This window comes from Magnolia sinica, chromosome 11 (assembly GCF_029962835.1).
Source record: "Magnolia sinica isolate HGM2019 chromosome 11, MsV1, whole genome shotgun sequence".
Lineage (NCBI taxonomy): Eukaryota > Viridiplantae > Streptophyta > Magnoliopsida > Magnoliales > Magnoliaceae > Magnolia > Magnolia sinica.
In genome coordinates, this window is record NC_080583.1 from 31,892,699 (window position 1) to 31,910,908 (window position 18,210).

Sequence of the window (18,210 nt, forward strand, 5' to 3'; positions counted from 1 at the left end):
CAAATGAAGAGAAATATAAGCTTGTTAAGAAAATCTAAAAAGATTAAAGTGAGGGAGAGAAAGAAGGCGAACAAGGGAAGACACAAGATGGAGAGACGGGGAGAGAGAGAGAGAGAGAGAGAGAGAGAGAGAGAGAGAGAGAGAAGAGATTAGGGCTTAATTTGTGTGTTAGTTGTTGTGGAAATGAGGGTCACAATGTGCATAAGTTCCTGTGGAGCACGATACTAAGGATCTTTGTCATTTATTTTATTCTCATCCTTTGTAATATTATATTTCTATTTTTGTAAATATTCACTCATTATAAATAAAGATATTGAGTGGGAGAGAATCCCCCTCTCTCTTCTCTAATATCATGAAATAAAGTGGTACGAGACTTCCTTAGTAAGTTCGTTTTTCTTCCTCCCAAATCTATTGTCTTTTCTTCCACCCTCATATTTCTTTTATTTCTTTTCTTTGAGAGTCCACTGAAAAAATCTGATAGACCCTTGAGACCCTTTTTCTCCTTATGGTGATGAAAGAAGGTATACTAGCCCCATCATTATCTTCTTAAGGTTTAAAGGGACCCATCCAGCACCCTCAATAGAGCTAGTAGCCATTTGCATCTGTAGCAGGGTCCATGGACCCCCACTTTATTCCAATGGTAAACCCATTAGGATCCACTTATGCTAGCTCCAGGGTCCATAGACCCCACTAATGTCACTAGCAAACCCATCACTGTCCACCTACATCCAGTAGCAGGGTCCAGGCACCCCACACCAGTGTACCTTTCAGGGCCCACCTCCATCAATAGCAGGGTCGAGGCACCCCACTGACATCATCAGCATGCCCATAAGAGTTCACCTGCATTAGTAACAAGCTTCATAGACCCTATTGCCATCGCTAGTAGAACCATTAATGCAGGACATGAAATTAAACATGATGTATGAGATGTCAGGCTTAAAATCACCTTAGTTCAAAAACAATTACACAAATTCCATATCCTACATAAAAAGTCCAAACATTCAAGTAAAGGGGAATCTATGCGGGTCCAGGCCTACGCAGGATAAGACTGGACCAATAAAAAATTATAAACCAAACGATGCTCAAAGGAAAATAGAAATCAACCACACATGCATAGCAAACAATCCCTAATCCAAGGGATTCCCCAATTTCAATTCAAGGAACCCTAGGGTGAAAAAAGGGGTAAATAAATTAGGGCTAATGCAAATTAAGGCTAGGCTTTAGGAAATAGGAATGAAAAGAGGAAAACCTGACCTGGAGAAAGCTCCTGCGTGCAGATAATGAACCAGGGCTGACACACGTGCGCGGGTGGGCTGGCCTCACGTGTGATGGAAGCCCGCCTCCCCAAAGTGAGACCTAGGCCTTGGTCGGCCAGGGGAGTCCTCCAAGTTTGACGACGATCCGACGTAAGGTGGAGGCGTAGTGTTCCGCCGAAGTTTCAACTCTCCTACAGGTCCAGATTCTGGAAACTGGCTGTAGGGGGATGAATAGCTACAAAAGCTGAAAAATTCAAAGCGATAATGATGATAGAAGATGAGATATATGGATGGGAGAGGATAGAGACTGATGGGGATAAATGTGGCTTCACACCACGTAGTTAGCCCTTCGAAAAGGGAGGGCTTCGCACCCACTTTTGAATTCTTCCACAACTCACTAAGAGAGTAGAAAAAGAAAATAGGAATTTTTATTAAGTTCGATGAATCAAAAGAACTACAAGGGGTGCCTATTTATAGGAAAAACCCTATACCCCAAAGACTCGCACCATATGCACAACCTATTACTTGGCGATGAAGTAAACTAAAATAAAAACCAAACAAAGAAATCTAAAGCGTTCACGATGTTCTAAATAATAACAATAAACAAAACCTAAAATATGAAATCAATCCGACGAGTGGGCCACGATCATGAGATCCCATGATGGGCTTTTCTTGACTATTGGGCCCACCCTTTTAAACAAAAACTTCGTGTTCTAGCTAGGAGGCCCTCCCTGGACGTCGTCATCGAGCCAGATCGATGGTGGGGCCCTCCTGCGTACGTACGTGCGTAGGGGTGGCATGCATGCGCGTATGCGCGTGACGTCCCCATCAACCATCTGCATCCAACAACACTAACAACAGATTCTATGGAACTCACATTACTGGCAAATTAGTCTAGGTCCATCAGGGTTCGCAGTAATGTCCACTTAATACATCATTCTTCTTGAGCATCCCAGCTCCATCCACTATCATCAACTGAGAATTTCATGGGTCCCACCACCATAGCAACGAACCTCATAAAGACAGTGGCACTTGCAGAAACATTCTCAAGTCAAATCTATTCCTTCTAAGTACTTTTTATTAAGATGACAGAAAATTATCAAAAAGTCCAGTTCACAAGGGGACACAATGATCATCCTGGTCTTACGATAACTACTGTCAAACTAGATGGCGGAAATTATCTAGAATGGTCGCAATCTATGAAAATGCATGTTGGATATAGAAAAAAAAAAAAAAAAACTTAGATTTGTAATGGGCAACAAGAAAGAAGTACCCACCCATGATCAATCTCATGATATAGCGAAAATGAGAATTTGACCTTCATGTCATGGTTGTTGCACCCAATACAACCAAACATATATCAAGGGTCATGGTTCCTAAGGACAACAAAGGACATCTGGGACACAGTCACCAAGACATCCTCTCAAAGAAATGATCTGGCCCATCTATATAAACTTTAACATTGAAATTGCTAACCTTCAGCAAGGGGAAAAGATTGTTGAGGAATGTTTATGGACCTACAAAAGAAAAAAAGAAAAAAAAGAAAAAAGTAGTTGGACCATCATCAGGCTATTACATTGCAAAACATGTCTAGAAATAAATGTAGCAACTAAGAATTTTCAATTTTCAAGCTAGATTCCATCCTGATTTTAAGTTGTAGAGTGTTCAGATTTTTGAGAGAGATTCCTACACCTTTAAAATGTATAATTATATTTGAGGAGAGGCTAGACATCGAGCAACCACTTTTGGAATAATCTGTTGTTTCAGAATGCCCTATTCTAGCAGTTGACACTAAACCATTCAAAGCACAAGCACTGGGAAAAAAGTATACAATCTTCCTATAGACAAGGATAGGTTGAGATGCGCTCATTACAGGAGAAGACACCTTTGAAAGCAATGTTGAATCATCAATCCAAGTCTCCACACGAAAGACTTGTTAAAAATCAAGGGCCAATACGACTATAGATCAAGGGGGAGAAAGGTTCCAATGATCCTAGTTTAAATGGTTTTACTCCAAACACAGGCAAAGACATTAGTGGTCTTCAGCAACAATTGGCAGCTCTTAAAGATTCTCTTCCATCTACTACACTGGTGGAGTGGTGAGGTACATACGTTATCTACTAATCACATTTTTCAGTCGACATTTACATACTAGCTAACCGATTCAAGAGCATTTTATCACATGACTAGTACAAAAAATGGTTACCTCTCGTATTCTTCCATGTTTAGTGTATTAAACTCGCAGATGGGTCCTTATCCCAAGCCTCTAGAAAGAGAACCTATTGTCTTTCAGTCTCTTCACCCATATGAGTATCACGATGGAGAGGATCGTGCTGTCTTCTTCCTACTATTCGTTGAGGCAACACTCAAGTCCAGCAAGACCAACTGTAAGGTAAAAGAGGTCTACCAACCTCATTATGAGTATCTTGGAGCAATATTAGTGCCTCCAAGTTGAGAATGAAAGTATTTGGGCATATGCCATGTAATGCAGGGGCATTTTCACACCGGGCTCGAGTGGGGTGGCCTGTGGGATGCAGGGGCACACTCAGGGTGGGCGGCCCATGTGAGGCGGGTGGCTCATGTGAAGCGGGCCCCACCGATGTGAGGTGGGTGGCTCGTGTCAAGTGGAACCTATGTGAAATGGGGCCCACGATGGGGGTTCAGCCAAGGTCCTAACCCATGTGATGTGGGGCTTGGGCTATGAGATAAAGGGATTAATTCGCCATTCTCTATCAATTCGAGCTTTTAAGGCAAGTGATTAATTGTCCTGCATCAAAGTGGTATCAGAGTGGGAGGTCTCGTGTTCGAGACTCCTCACCGGGGATGATTAATGCAGAGGAATTTTCACACCAGGCTCGAGTGGGGTAGCCTGTGGGATGCAAGGGCACACTTGGGGTGGGTGGCTCATGTGAATCGGAACCCATGTGAAGTGGGGCCCACGAGGAGGGGTTCGGCCAAAGTCCTAACCCATGGGATGTGGGAGCTGGACCATGAGATAAAGGGATAATTTGCTATGCTCTATCAATTCGAGCTTTTAGAGCAAGTGATTAATTGTCTTGCATCACCATGTCATAGGAAGACAATAACGCGCCAACTCCTTCACGAGCAATTGGTAGAAGCCATATGAGTTAACCCACAAATAAGGTTAGGACCTGTTGTTTTGCTGTTTGTAATTGCCACCATTAATCGAACCACCAGCCTCCACCACTTGGATGTGTATTGATTGAAGCTTATTCCCCATTTGTCCCATGGACTCCCTACAACCCAAACCCTCATTAGCCGCCATGAAGCCCCCACCGCCGCCGCCCGCCTTCTACTCTAACCCAACATATGAACCGGGGTAATATCGACCAGTCCACACACTGCCAATCAGCCAACCAGCACACAAGTAAACCTAACATCCATCGTCTTTCCATTGTTGGGCGACCTAAGATCCCCACGTCTTTGCTAATATGGCACACCAACTTATGCTTTATCTGATGTGCATCCTCCCATTTATAGCCTACCTCACCCACAAATTCCTCAATCACCACCAACTTATCCAGATCCACTACCTTATATATGTCAAGCTCCCCCACCAACAGGTAACCTGCTTCCTGCTTTCCCACCAGACTGTACCGGCCTCGCGGTCTATATTGAAATCAACACCATGCTGAATTGGAAGAGTAGCCCCAACTGAAAAACCTGCATCTATTTACCATAGAGATCCACATCAACCCTTGTCTTCAGGAGTTCATGCCACTCCAATATGAGAAGTTTGACTGGTTGTAGGAAACTCTAGGTTATTCATGAAGGAATTCCCTTAGTCCTTATATCATGTCATTGTGCCAGTTTTGACTGTTTCTCGAGCCTCTCGCCGCCCTCCATCTCTACATGGCGGCAGATGCAGGTGACTTTTAGTTTCACACTATATCCTCCTAACTGTTCAACACCCAGGACCCAGTTTTAGTACACAGAATGACAAGGAATCATCCGACTCCTACACGATCCGTTCTTGAAGCCTCACTGTTAAGTTAGGATAGACCTTCTCTAGACAACAATAATAATAATAAATCAACAAATTTGTGTGCAGAGCCTGCAAATAAAGACCCGGAAAATCATCTTGGGGCGGGGCTCATGTCATTCCAAGAGTAGATGATCAAGACTGTCATTGATGATGAGACCTTCAAAACTTGAACTACATGAAAGGTCAAAGTTGATGAACTTGTGAGGAATCTCAGTGCTGCAAAGGGCAGTAGGGTGGAGTATGTGGCAACAATCAAGATGATAAAGGAAGAAGAGGTGGTGGCCATGCACAGAGAGAAGATTTATGGCTGAAGGATTACAATTTTCAACCTAAATGATACTGACAAAAGGCATAACAGCAAGAAGGTTGCAGTTGTTGCATTAAAGTATGATATTAAGAAGGGGAATTACACCAAGTCCTGATCCTGCCAGTATCATAAGAAATTGGGCCAAGGCACTTGATTCTGTGGGACCATTCACGAATTATTCGCAATTGCATAAAAACACAGCAAGATTGGAAACAAATGTGAACTCCAGCATTGTTAAACAAACTAAATAAAGAAAAAAACAGAAGTGATCTGTATTAAAAGAGGGGCTGGAGCAATCTTATTAGACTAGAGCTCCCAGGTGCACAAGGTGCTATAGCACACTCCACTCTTTAGATTACAGTTCTTGACCCCTTTATACAGATAGAAGTCACCAACCACCTCCCCGCAAGTATCCGATGTGGAACTAAAGTTGAAAGACAATAAACAAAAGACCCCACAAAATAATAGGCTGAGTTAGTATTCTCAACTAGCACAGAAGACAAAAACATACCAATTAAACCTCTAAATTTCTCTGAGATGCCACACGGTTGATAGAGAACTCCAATATACTCTGAACTTCTTGTAGAATCCTAAGTTTTAATGTGGTGGTTTTCAACTCATACAAGGGGGCATATAGAGGCTGAAGTGGCATGTTGTGGTTGAACACCATGATTCACGACCAGTCACAAATTGTTTGAGCTGCACCCTATCTATTGGCATGGCATGCTCTGATTTGAGAGGCTTAGCCAATCTTCTCTCCATTTGCCTAGATGAAGATCCCTTTAGTTGATTCAATCACCGGAAACCATTGGAAAGAAAAGAAGACTATACAGAAATCAGACTTGTAGTTCCCTTCTACCTTGTTTGATTCCACCCCTCTTCAATTCATTTTTAGTATGTGAGCAGGCATGCTTGGTTCAGCCAGCGTGCTGGCACTTACAGTCTTTTATCTCGCATTTTCCCGCTTAGCTTGTTTTAGCTTTGACAGCAAAAATGATAGGCCACCTTCTGTTACTAGAAACCAGCCTTACCTTCGGGTGTGTTTTGCCTGGATAACAAAGTGAGTGAGATTATTTAGCCTATTCTGCCCCCTCGTTTACAGTTCAATCATGAGACCAGACAACGATGCACTTACATCCTTACACCAAGTACCCAAACGGTAGCAGCAGGAACACATATTATAGGTAAGCATTTTCGCATCAAAATTAAATTGGTTGTAACAATTGATGGTATGGTAATGAACAAGCTTGAATTTACGAGCTACATCTAACAGTGAATAAAAACAAGAAATTCTGAGAGTCATGCTAAAACCCAAATCTAGCATTCCAAGTGTATCCCAATGCACCACGGGTTTTTTTTTTCAACAATATGCTCTATTTACAAGAAGGAAGCAGCCATAACAATAATGCATAAATTGGAAACATCATATTTGTTTTCTACTTGAGGGTAACAAGAAAGCAAATGCATCCAAAAATGAATCAACAATATTGGATCATGGAAGATAAAAAGAGAAGGACATTGAAGAGAACAGTTGTACAAACCATCAATGTTCTATGCTTCATAATCGCATGAGTTTTTGTACCACTGTTATTGTAGACAAAGCAGGATCCATCTTCTGAGTTGGTTCCTAGTCCAGATATCGTCCCCAATAGAATCCTTGATCCAACTGAACTGCTTGAACTTGAAATTGAGGAAGATGTTTTCCTCACACACATTTCATCTACATTAGAATTGAGGAAAACATGAATGTGATCTTGAGAATCTTGATTTTGAGTCCCACTAGCAAAGCTTTTAGGAGGAATCCTGGTTGCTACAGCAACTAATTCACCAGAAATATGCAGCTCCAAATCTTTATAAACATCTGATGCATGGTCTCTACAGTTTCTGATTTCCATATGCTCAACTTCATCATTTTCTAAATCTCTAGATTTCGTGGTAATGCTTACAGGCTGGACATGCTGAGACATCTCAGAAACTATGGAAATGAAAGGATTTATTTTTTCAGAGCAAACATGAGATATCTCCGGAATCTTGTCTACTACATTAACAATTCCAAAAAGATCACGTCCTGAAACCAAGTGCAGAACCTCGGGAGTTTGGTATGCAGACCTTTCCTCAGCTTCAAAACAATCTGGAAGCAGATCCATGGACTCAATGAGCGGACCATAGTAAGCTGCGTGTATGGCGGAATAGAATTCATCTTCAAGTATATCGAAGTAGCCTGAGCCAACCACGACCCTTTTCTGTGACAGTATATCATTTATAGCAAATCTGTACCATTTTAGCCATTCCACTACTTCCATCTGCTCTGTCTTAGTTACATGAGACTCATATCTATACAAAGTTGAACCCTGTCGTGGTTGCTTTGGGACGATCTTCCTCTTCGTGAACAAGTACTGATCATAGTGGGCCCTTCTCTCAGAATCCGAAAGAATCTGTACCGAATATTGATGAGATTTCTTAGCATAAAAATTTCCACCAATAAATATAAAATTATATAATAGTATATCATGGTATGTTGTACCAACACCTATGCATGACAAAATTTGTGCAAACAAACACACTTAGAATGCAAATGTGTGTACACTTATGTGCAGAAACATACACATGAGTACACACACACACAAGCAAATACATAAATATTTTGCTTATATAATAAGTAAAAGAGATGATCTGGGATAAGGCTTTCATTAGGCTTGAAGGGCTGAAAAAATGATAAGAGGAAGACATAGAATGTCACGCCCCAAACTTGGAAACCGGGCTCACAAAATTCTCGATCGCCGAATCGGACGCCGATAGCCTCCATAGTACCCCATTCTCGGCTCCTGGCACCCATACACCAGGTTTCGATCCTGGGATCCTATAAGGAGGATTTTTATAACATAAGTCTGTTTCATAATCAGCATAACCAAGATCATAACCCATAAATAATAACCACAGGAACATCATCACAAAATCCACTAAGAATAAAAACTTTACAATACAAGGCGCACAAAGGGAAAGATACAATGGCTATAACAAAACTCCAAAAGCTCCGCGGCACGCTCCTCCTGCTCAGCTACTGTCTAGCGTCACCTGCATGCATCAATCGTGCATAAGCTTATAGAAAGCTTAGAGGGTGGTGTAAGTGTGTGCAGGACAGGTGTCAAGTATGCAATATCAGAGTATGCGAAATATGCTAGCAAGACCATAAATACCACCAGCCGTAACAAGGCTATGCAATACAAGGCAAGAGTATCATCAGCCATCCTAAGGCTATGCGATGCGGGGCCTATATAGCCAAATGTCATATGCAGTATGCAATGCAATCATGCTAATCCTCATATCAAGTCCACATATCAGTACAGTTCCTCTCTGGGAAATTACTAAGGTCCAATACACTCCACACTGACTGCCGCCTTCCTAGCCGCGCAGCCCAACGAGCGGAAGAGACCTCACTACCAGCCTGTAGTCTACCAATAACTACCCGGCTCGTCGATAGTGGACCCATTTGCGAGCTGGTCAAACTCAACCTAGCTTACGCCGCCTCACTTCGGCGAGTAAGGCCACACCCCCTTCCAACCGACCACAACACAGTGGGAGACGCGTCCTAATGGTATTAGGCACCGGCGCTCATGATTCCACTCGGTCTAGACATTGGAGCATCTCCTATACCAAAAAGGTTCTGGGACTTTCACCCAAGGACATCCTACGTGCCCACAGTGCTAGAACTAAGCATTTTCGGTGTCCAAATCTGGCCATCCATGATGTGCCTACGGAGGCTACGGCCCTGATGTCACTAGAGCGAATAATAACTGTGTCATACAAAATGCGAGATGCATGAATCATACCAATCAACCATACAACAGTCCTGCGCATACAGCGCGCTCATGTGGGGCAACTCCACCACTCAGGGAGTCCCATATACAACCTGCCCAATGGCACATACTATGATCAATCACTCCTCAACCAAGCATACATATGATGCACATGGGAATGAATCATGAAGATAACTAAGCATAACATGTGTTGATGTTGTACTCTCCTCTTACCAAGGTCGGGTCTAGGTACTTAGACGATTCTACATGGTATGGAAGAAGCAAAACCTATAGTAGGGGCCCAACGGTTTGGGGTAGCCCACAAAGTCTAGGTAAGCAATACTATGGGCCCAATAGGTGAGAGTGGCCCTAACAAAGGGCTTAGAGAGGTTCACAATATGGACATTTAACCACCATTGTTCTCTAGAAGGCAGCCCCAAAAGGAATCTAGCTAAAAACAAGGCCCATGGCCCGGATACATCTATGAAAAGAAAATGGGCAGCAATCCATAACATCTCATACCACACAATGGGCCTCAAGAGGCGGCCCATAGCCTACATACATCAACATGGGCTCAATGAGGCAAACCATGGCCCAATTATCATGGCTAACGAATGCATGCATTATGATGGGTCTTATGGGCAGCCCATGTGCTCAAATACATAGGTAAGGCATATCCAAGATTCGGCAAGATGGGCCTTACAATTCAGCCCATGACTGGGCAAGATAGATGGGTAATAAGGATCCAAGTACATGCAACATATCAGCCAACAAGGTCCAGCACAATAGGTAATTAGCCCATACACAAAACTGGGCTCAAGGCTAGACGTCCAAAAATCTGGACTTTCTTGGTCCTCAAACAATCAGCTAAAGGCGGGCCTCACAAGGCACTAATGGGGTCTAATAATCACAGGAAAATACCTACATAGAGTGAGTACACAACACCCTCAATTTGGTGGGCCTCACAACATCACAGCTTCCAGCTACATACAGAATTTTTTTAAGGCCTTTGCTGGACATCTAGTCCACCCAACTTCCTGGGCCTGCTGGGGTCCAACAGATGGTAATTCTAAGTGAACATAAACTTCATGATGGCCCTTAATTATCACAATGGGCCCCATTAGATGGAAGGTGAGAATACAACACATAAATCAAAGTGGGCCTGCTGCTGGACTGCAAGTCTAGTAGCACCCCAAATGGCCTGGACGTCCGCCCTGCAAATACCCAAGGTGGCCCCCACTTGTGGACATCCCACTAGAGGGTGGACCACGTCCAAGTGGGCTACACAAAGGGGAGGATAGCGTGGATAGCACACATAATCAAGGTGGGCCACATGGGGGGAACGGCCAGCCCCTACTGGATGTTAGCCTAGCTGGAACGTCCAGCAAGTGGGTTGTTGGCCCAGCTATGGTAACCGCCAAAAATGGGTGATCCGGATGGTCCACATACACCTGAGGTGGGTCCTAGCAAGATGGGCCACAAGGAAGGTAAGAGGAGAATCCATAAATACATACAAACAGGAATTAAAAATCTGGACAGCAAGGTTTTTTTTTTTAAAAAAAAAAAATACTGCTGGAATGTTGCTGTCCCCATCTTGTACACCCAATGGAGTGGGCCCAGGCCCGCCCAATCAAGGGGAAAATGGGTGGATTACATGCATCCATGGATGAACAATAAGTGAGGTCCACATGAGTTGCCCACTATCCCCAAAACCAAGTTGATATATGTGTTTTTCCTTCATGCAGGACTGTTGGATGGTCCAGAAACTTGGACCATCCAGCCCTCTTGGGCTTGCTCCATAAGGCTCCAATTAAGGGTGGATGCAAAGGGGTTTCATCATACATCAGGGTAGAGTCCACACCTTAGAGGAATACCCAAAAATCAAGGGGAAAGAAGAGCTATAAAAAGGGCTTAAGCTTTACACAAAACTATACAACAATGGGCCAGAAATCTAGACAACAACATGTTGCTATCCATTCCAGCCCAATGTGCAAAAGATTGGGGGATTTTATCTCAGATTCATCAAGGTGGGGTCCACCTAGATGGGTCACAGATACTCCAGACCAAAGCCCCCTTTCAATACAACTATATAATCAGGCCTAATGGCCATCCAAACCATGCAAACAATGATGGGCCCGGGCTCCGCACCTGGACGCCCGCACTGGGCCTCGGACGCCCTACATCTGGACAACTGGATGCATGGACACCTCGTGGGCCACACACATCAAAAAACCAAAGAAAGGAGAGAGGGAAAACAGAGAGAGAAAAGAGATCTCGGCCATAGGAAGGGCTCCGCAACTATGAGTCCTCCTCAAGCAATCACCATACAATCAAATACACATGGGTCCCATGCATGCATGGGCCCTACAATAAAAAATATAAGGTGGGGATACCATCCCCACCATGGATCTAGGGTTTAGATGACCCAACCAACTACGGATCAAAGGAAAAACATCATGATGGGGTCCATAGAGGATAGCCCCATCATGGCAACATGCATGCACAAAGTGGGCCATTGTCCACACTCATGGAGTCAAATAGGATCTCCACCATTGATTGGTGGGTCCTACATGCTCCCATGAAAGAAAAACATGTTTCAATGGAAGAAAAAAAGAAATCTAGTCCTAAGATTGCACCCACCTCAAAGCTCTTCCTTCTTCTTCTATCCTTGGGTTCTCCAGCTCCAATGGGGTAGTTTCAATGGTGGAGATGGGTGTAGGAGGGTTAGATTGATGGGAATCAAGGGAGAAAGGGACTGGAGAAATGGGGGAGGGTTGGATGTTCCAACCTCTCTAACAATGGATGGAGAGGAGGAAAGAGGGAGATGGAGTGTTGTAGAAGTGTCATCATAGCATTATAAGGTGATTATTACTTTTTGGGAAGAAAAACACTCATTGCCTTGTTGGGAAGAAAACTAATTATGACTTGTAAGAGAGGGTAGGCTATAGGTAGATCTCATAGGAAATGATAGAACTAGGGTGGGTCCACCTAGGAAAATGTGCACAAGCACAAGGTAGGTCCCACATCATGATCAACGGTGCAAATATTGCATGGGATACATCTCTTGATCTACACCTCGGATTGGCGCATGAGACGCGGCGTTGGAACCACGGCGACGATGCGGTCGCAAAGGCATAGTTCGGGTCGAATTGGTTCGGGTTTATAGGGTGGAACTTAGGGATGATCGCAAATGTTACCTATAGGTCACGGGTTGCCGGAATTCGACTGGAAGGACCGCGGGACCTAACGGAATGGAATGGATACTAAGTTATGGGTCTGACACCAGGAAAAGCCGGAGAGTGTTCCCTACGCGTCTCTTCTCAAGTTTTTCTCAGGACATATCCCAAAACAGATGAGGAAAAGTAGGATATGACTTATGAGCCTTATTCGAATGCGGTTGGCAGTGCATGCCATGGTTTGTATTAGACCGGTTATTTCACAGGTTATCGATGTTGTGATATATCCCATGATATATCTTGTATCCCACTTGTACGATATGAAACGCAATAGTAGTATATCCCACATGTTCGTTTCAGTGAGCATTTTCAATTTCCGATCCATTTTTTTTGTTGAAATTATGTTAAATCAATATCAAATGGTTACAAATCCATTGGTTCTTCATATTTTGCACGAAAAAATCATGAAGTTGGAGCTTTGACTTTGACATCCATTGGTTCTTCATGTTCTCCATGTTTTTTTTTTTCGAATTTTTCCTTCAACTAGCTGTCAATTGAGGCTAATTTTGAAATATTTAGGAGTATTTGATGAAATGACCATCACATACACTCTAATTATCATCACATACTAATGCAAGCCGATGCATGAACCAACTATCGTGTGAGATCAAGTAGCAAAATTAAGATAATTAACAAAAAAATATAAAACTTACCATAATCATCACAAATACCATGAAAACCAAAAGAACATCATGCATAATCCTAGCCTAAGTTACCAACATTGTCACACAAGATCATTAAATAAAAGAAAACTAGGATCTAATGGGTGTAGGGACACCCAATTAGCATAGGGTATAGTCTATCTCAAATTAGAAGACCTAATACACCCTAGTGTGAAATTAGGGTTAAAAGAGATTGAGAAATCTAGGAATAAATCGGGTGAATTGGTTAAGGGGATTTGGGGAAAAGATAAGAGGTTTTTGATTTAAGGTTGATGGAAAACCAAAAGGGCAAGGATTCACACGTGTGGCCGTACGACCACACGCACGTGTGGCGTGGGATGGATGAGTTTAGGTCGGTTAGGGTTTAGGTGGTAGATAGGTAAGGGAAAGATGAGTTTAGGAGAAGATGAAGACTTAGGATGGAAGAATTGAAGAACTTAAAAAAAATACCTTGATAAAGGGAAGAGAGATGATGATGTGGGGATAGATGGAGACCTCGCACCTCCGTTGATGAAAATTAGCCTCACATCAATCTCCCTTCCAAATCACATAGAAGTATCTTGAAATCTCATGAAGATGGAAGAAGAAGAAAAAAAAAGCAAAAGTCTCTTCTTCTTTTTTTTCTTTTTTTTCACAAAACCTAATGAGGGAGAGAGTCACACGCCGACCCTCTTTTTATAGCTTCACCAAGTTTCACTAATTACAAAAAACACCCTATCTTATGAAATTTTAATAAAAATGACCCTAGTTTAAAAAGAATCTACTAAATCACTCACAAAGGTGTCCAAACATAAAATAATCAAAACTAAATCCTAAAAGATGATAAAATAAAATAAATAAATAAATAAATAAAACCTAATGTAGACGATCCACGATCAATGGCTTGATCATGTGATCCATGCGATCCAACGGCCCGATCGTCACATCTCTCCAATCCAACAGTCTAGATCACTCCCTACATACATCAACATGGGCTCAATGAGGCAAACCATGGCCCAATTATCATGGCCAACGAATACATGCATTATGATGGGCCTCATGGGCAGCTCATATGCCCAAATACATAGGTAAGGCATATCCAAGATTCGTCTAGATGTCTTCATCACATACACTCTAATTTCGAATTTGAGTGTAGGTGGTTGATTTGAGAAATTTTCAAAATTTTTCCAATTTCTCCCAAATTTCTTGTAATGTTGCACTCCAAACATGTAAGAGGGTTGATCTACTGATTTGTCAAGTCTTTATCAATTTTTGAAAAATAAAAATATTTTTTTAATAAAAAATATTAAAATATTATTTTTTCTAAATTTTCCTTCAACCAGCTATCAATTAAAACTAATTTCTAAGTATTTAAGAGTGTTTGATGAAATGATCATCACATACAGTCTAAATGTTATGCATTCAATTTGAATACATTTCTATTAGTTCAGTTAGACAGCACATGGCTTAGAACCCTATACAAAGGAAACCTATTATGTGCACTTCTTTTTTGAGATGTTATGATATAAAAGTGTGTATTAAGGTTTTTTTTAACAATCCCTGAAGTTTCATTGTAAGATTCAACTATTTTTCCAATGTTTCCCCATGTTTCCCAAAAAGTGTGATAAATTACCTAATACAAATGATATATCCCGTGTGATACGTAACACGATGCCGATATTTCGAACACTGACTAGGGGAAGGATCTGAATGTTTACATCTTAGTTATCAAGCACTCAATCTTGGAACATGCATAAACAATGTACAAGATCCAAACCATGTATCTCTTGGGACCTAAAATGGATAGCAATACCCTACAAATCATAACTGCAAGATGATCCCAACCACTTATTGAACATTTTCAGGGAAAGCAATGCGGTGGCAAATAGTTTGGCATGGGTGGGAAGCAGCACCCAAGGCTTCATGGTTTATAGGTCTCACAAGGGCCTCCCCAAGGTAGTGAAGGGCAGTCTGGTCATGGATAAGGGGACAACATGAGGAATAAACTCCTGCCAAAATGATAGCTTTGTGGATGAAATCAGCAGAGTCGTTCCGCAGTCTATGGCAGTTGGTTCTGCAGCAAAATTCTCTCACCTTAGCTGCTCATTTCCCCTGCTTTCTCTCCTAGTACCTTCTGTCCAATAGTGTGCAGCTGGCGTAAGCATGGGTTGTGGCCTGGATGGGGCAAAAGCCTGGAATGGATTTGAAGTGTGTACCATGTGTGATGTGCTACAAACAGCATTCCATGGCACGACAGTGTCAATGTTCAATGGGGTCAGCGTGGCAATGTCAGATTCTGTGGCAATAGCAACAGCAGCTTCAGTTGCAAACAGCATCAGCTCCAGCAGCAGCATCTTCTGGTTGATGCTCTCTAATCGGCTCCAGCTAATGCAGAAGCATCTTCACAAGTGTTGTTTGGTCTTGAACAGTTCAGAAATCCAGCAGCAGCAGCAGAAAATTCAGGTGTTCTCTCAGCAGCACTCTCATCCTCAGCAGCAGCAGCAGTGCTTTGTGGCCTGCTCTGCTATGAGATCCCTCTGGATGGCCAGAGAAACGTTGGTTTGGTTAGTGGTTATTTCTGTTTGATGTTGGTAGTTGGTGATAATGATGTCAATGTTCAATCGACCGGTAGTAGCGCTGCAGCAATGGTTTTTGGTTGGTGGGAGCGTATCTTGGGCTCAGTGGGGTTCAGAGCAGGAGGGCTGTATGTTGTGGCTGCACATGGCCTGTCCTGATTGGCGGGCATTGTAAAAGCAGGGGATTGGTTTGTTTTGGATGGATTAGTCTTCTATCTGTGGGGGTATGGATTGTTTGTTTTGTATTGGTGTGGGGGTTTTGCAAGTACCAAAAGAAAAGGAGAGAGATGCCTGTTCATCTCTGTTTGTTGCTCTGCTGCAGTCAGCAGGGATGTAATAGGTGGTGGTTGATGTGGAGTGTTGGATCAAGCAAAGGTGATCTGTCTCCCACAGGTGAACTGTGTTTTCTGCAGGTGGATATGGGCCCTGACCCTAAGTTCTTTTTGGAGAGGAGTCTCTCTTGGGGGTTGGTTAGAGGCCTTAGGTCGGAGACCCTTGGTTGGCTCTGTCCATTAACAAAGGAGGAATGTTGTTTCCTTTTTCTTTTTTCTTTTCTTTTTTCCTTTTTTCTTTTTTTATAGCTTATGTGTTTTGTTTGGTCTATATGATAGGCATGGCCATCAGGTTTTTTTTCCCCCTCCCCCCTTAGCTTATGTTCTTCTTTTTCCCTCTCTAGGCCTTAAGATTATCAATGGTGGACATGTATTCAGTGTTGGTCATTTGTTTCTATTCATCGGCAATGCAGGTCTTCCCCACTCGCACGGGAATTGATTACCCTTAACATGCACATAGAAGGCATCTTTAGGAGGAGGAAGCCCACTAAGGTGCAATTACCATTTGCACCAATGCAAAGAAGATGAGGAAGCACAAGTTAAGGCGCCTTTAGTCACAGTTATGTATATGTATTATTGGATCCCTAACATGTTGGACATGTTCAAATGAATTTTTACATGTGTTAGTGCTTCTTGGGCTATGCCACCATAGAGTAAATAGCTTTGAGTGACTGGAAGGAATCAAATGACATTCACAGTGGCAGTGAGGTTAGGAGTTACGAAGCTTAATCTATACTCACATGCTTTAGGCAAAACCTCTGTTTGATGAGGCTAGAAATTGCTAAGCTAGTACTCACGCACATTAGGCAGGACCTCTATCTCCTGATGATGTCATGACCTGTATGGAAGTTATGAATTCGATTTTGATCCAAGACTCTAGTATCTAATTCAATATGATCAGTGCATTGTGCAAGCAAGCAGGTCTCGTATGTGACCCTTGTGCCCTCATCTACCCACTTTTGAGTATAAGAGGGCGGGATTGAGTATCGCTGGTTTAGCATAAAATAGGATGGCCATAGTTGATTCGATTGGGGTATACTGCTAGGAAAGCGGTTTAGTCGATTCTGAATTATGTAATTTCGTGGGAAAGACCCCTTGGTAGCAACACCAGGTTCCTAAAACCATGTTTAGGCACTTTAAACTTATCTGTCATGCCATTATCAAGTTTTGTGAGATGATAATTTGCAAACTTATTCTTAAAATTATATGTATGTAAATAATTTATTTTGCAAAAACTTCAAAGAACCTTTGCAAAAGATTTGTGATTTGAACATGATAAGAGGTAAAGTGCGTATGGTGGCAAAGCGATCTTAGATCAAGAGTTATCTCCATCCAGTGTGGTAATGTGGGTCTAGGGTAGGCCTTGGAGAGCTTGGGAATCTGTACACTAGTGCAGTGGTCATTTAGCATACAGGCACATGTGTATAGAGAGTGGAATCCCGGCTGGTCCTACCTCCCTGATTCTTACTCCATGTATACGACATCGGTCAACATTGTTAAGGCGAATTGTCCTACCTCCTCAATTCTTACTCCATGTATATGATGTCGGTCAACACCGTTAAGGCGAATTGTCCTACCTCCTCGATTCTTACTCCATGTATACGACATCAGTCAACATTATTAAGGCAAAAGAAGAGATGAGACATAATGTGGGGCCCTATCCACTTGCATTTGATTAAGACCATGCCATTGGCATACCATCTTTGTCATCAAATCAAAGAGTTAAATTGGCTTGTCTTCCCGTATGTGGTTACTTTAAGGGGGCCACGGGATTCTGTTTTTTGGCTCACTGACTCGGTCATGTAATCGTATCACTCGATCCATAATAATAATTACCTAAAATATAATGTGCCACATTGTCTGCATGCGTCCAACAAATGGAGCATAGCCTAATAATTACACTAACGAAGATAATACTAACCATCTGTTTTTTTACCCCTTCATATTCAGAGCACTCACTATCTATTTTACTTTTAACCATCCATTGATGGACACCAATTGGAATAAATGGTTAGCATTGCTTGATCATTGTGAATTTAGATATTTGCTCCTTAAACAA

The 18,210-nt window shown here is 42.4% G+C and overlaps 1 protein-coding gene across 4 annotated transcripts in view; it reads right to left on the bottom strand.

Moving 5' to 3' along the window:
* Positions 1-18,210, bottom strand: part of LOC131219010 (chaperone protein dnaJ C76, chloroplastic) — a 79,675-nt gene that overhangs the window by 60,818 nt on the left and 647 nt on the right. For all 4 annotated transcript variants that reach the window (XM_058213970.1, XM_058213969.1, XM_058213967.1 and 1 more), the window contains exon 2: positions 7,111-8,004. In XM_058213970.1, coding sequence (XP_058069953.1) covers positions 7,111-8,004 — 894 coding nt within the window. The remainder of the gene's footprint in view (positions 1-7,110; positions 8,005-18,210) is intronic.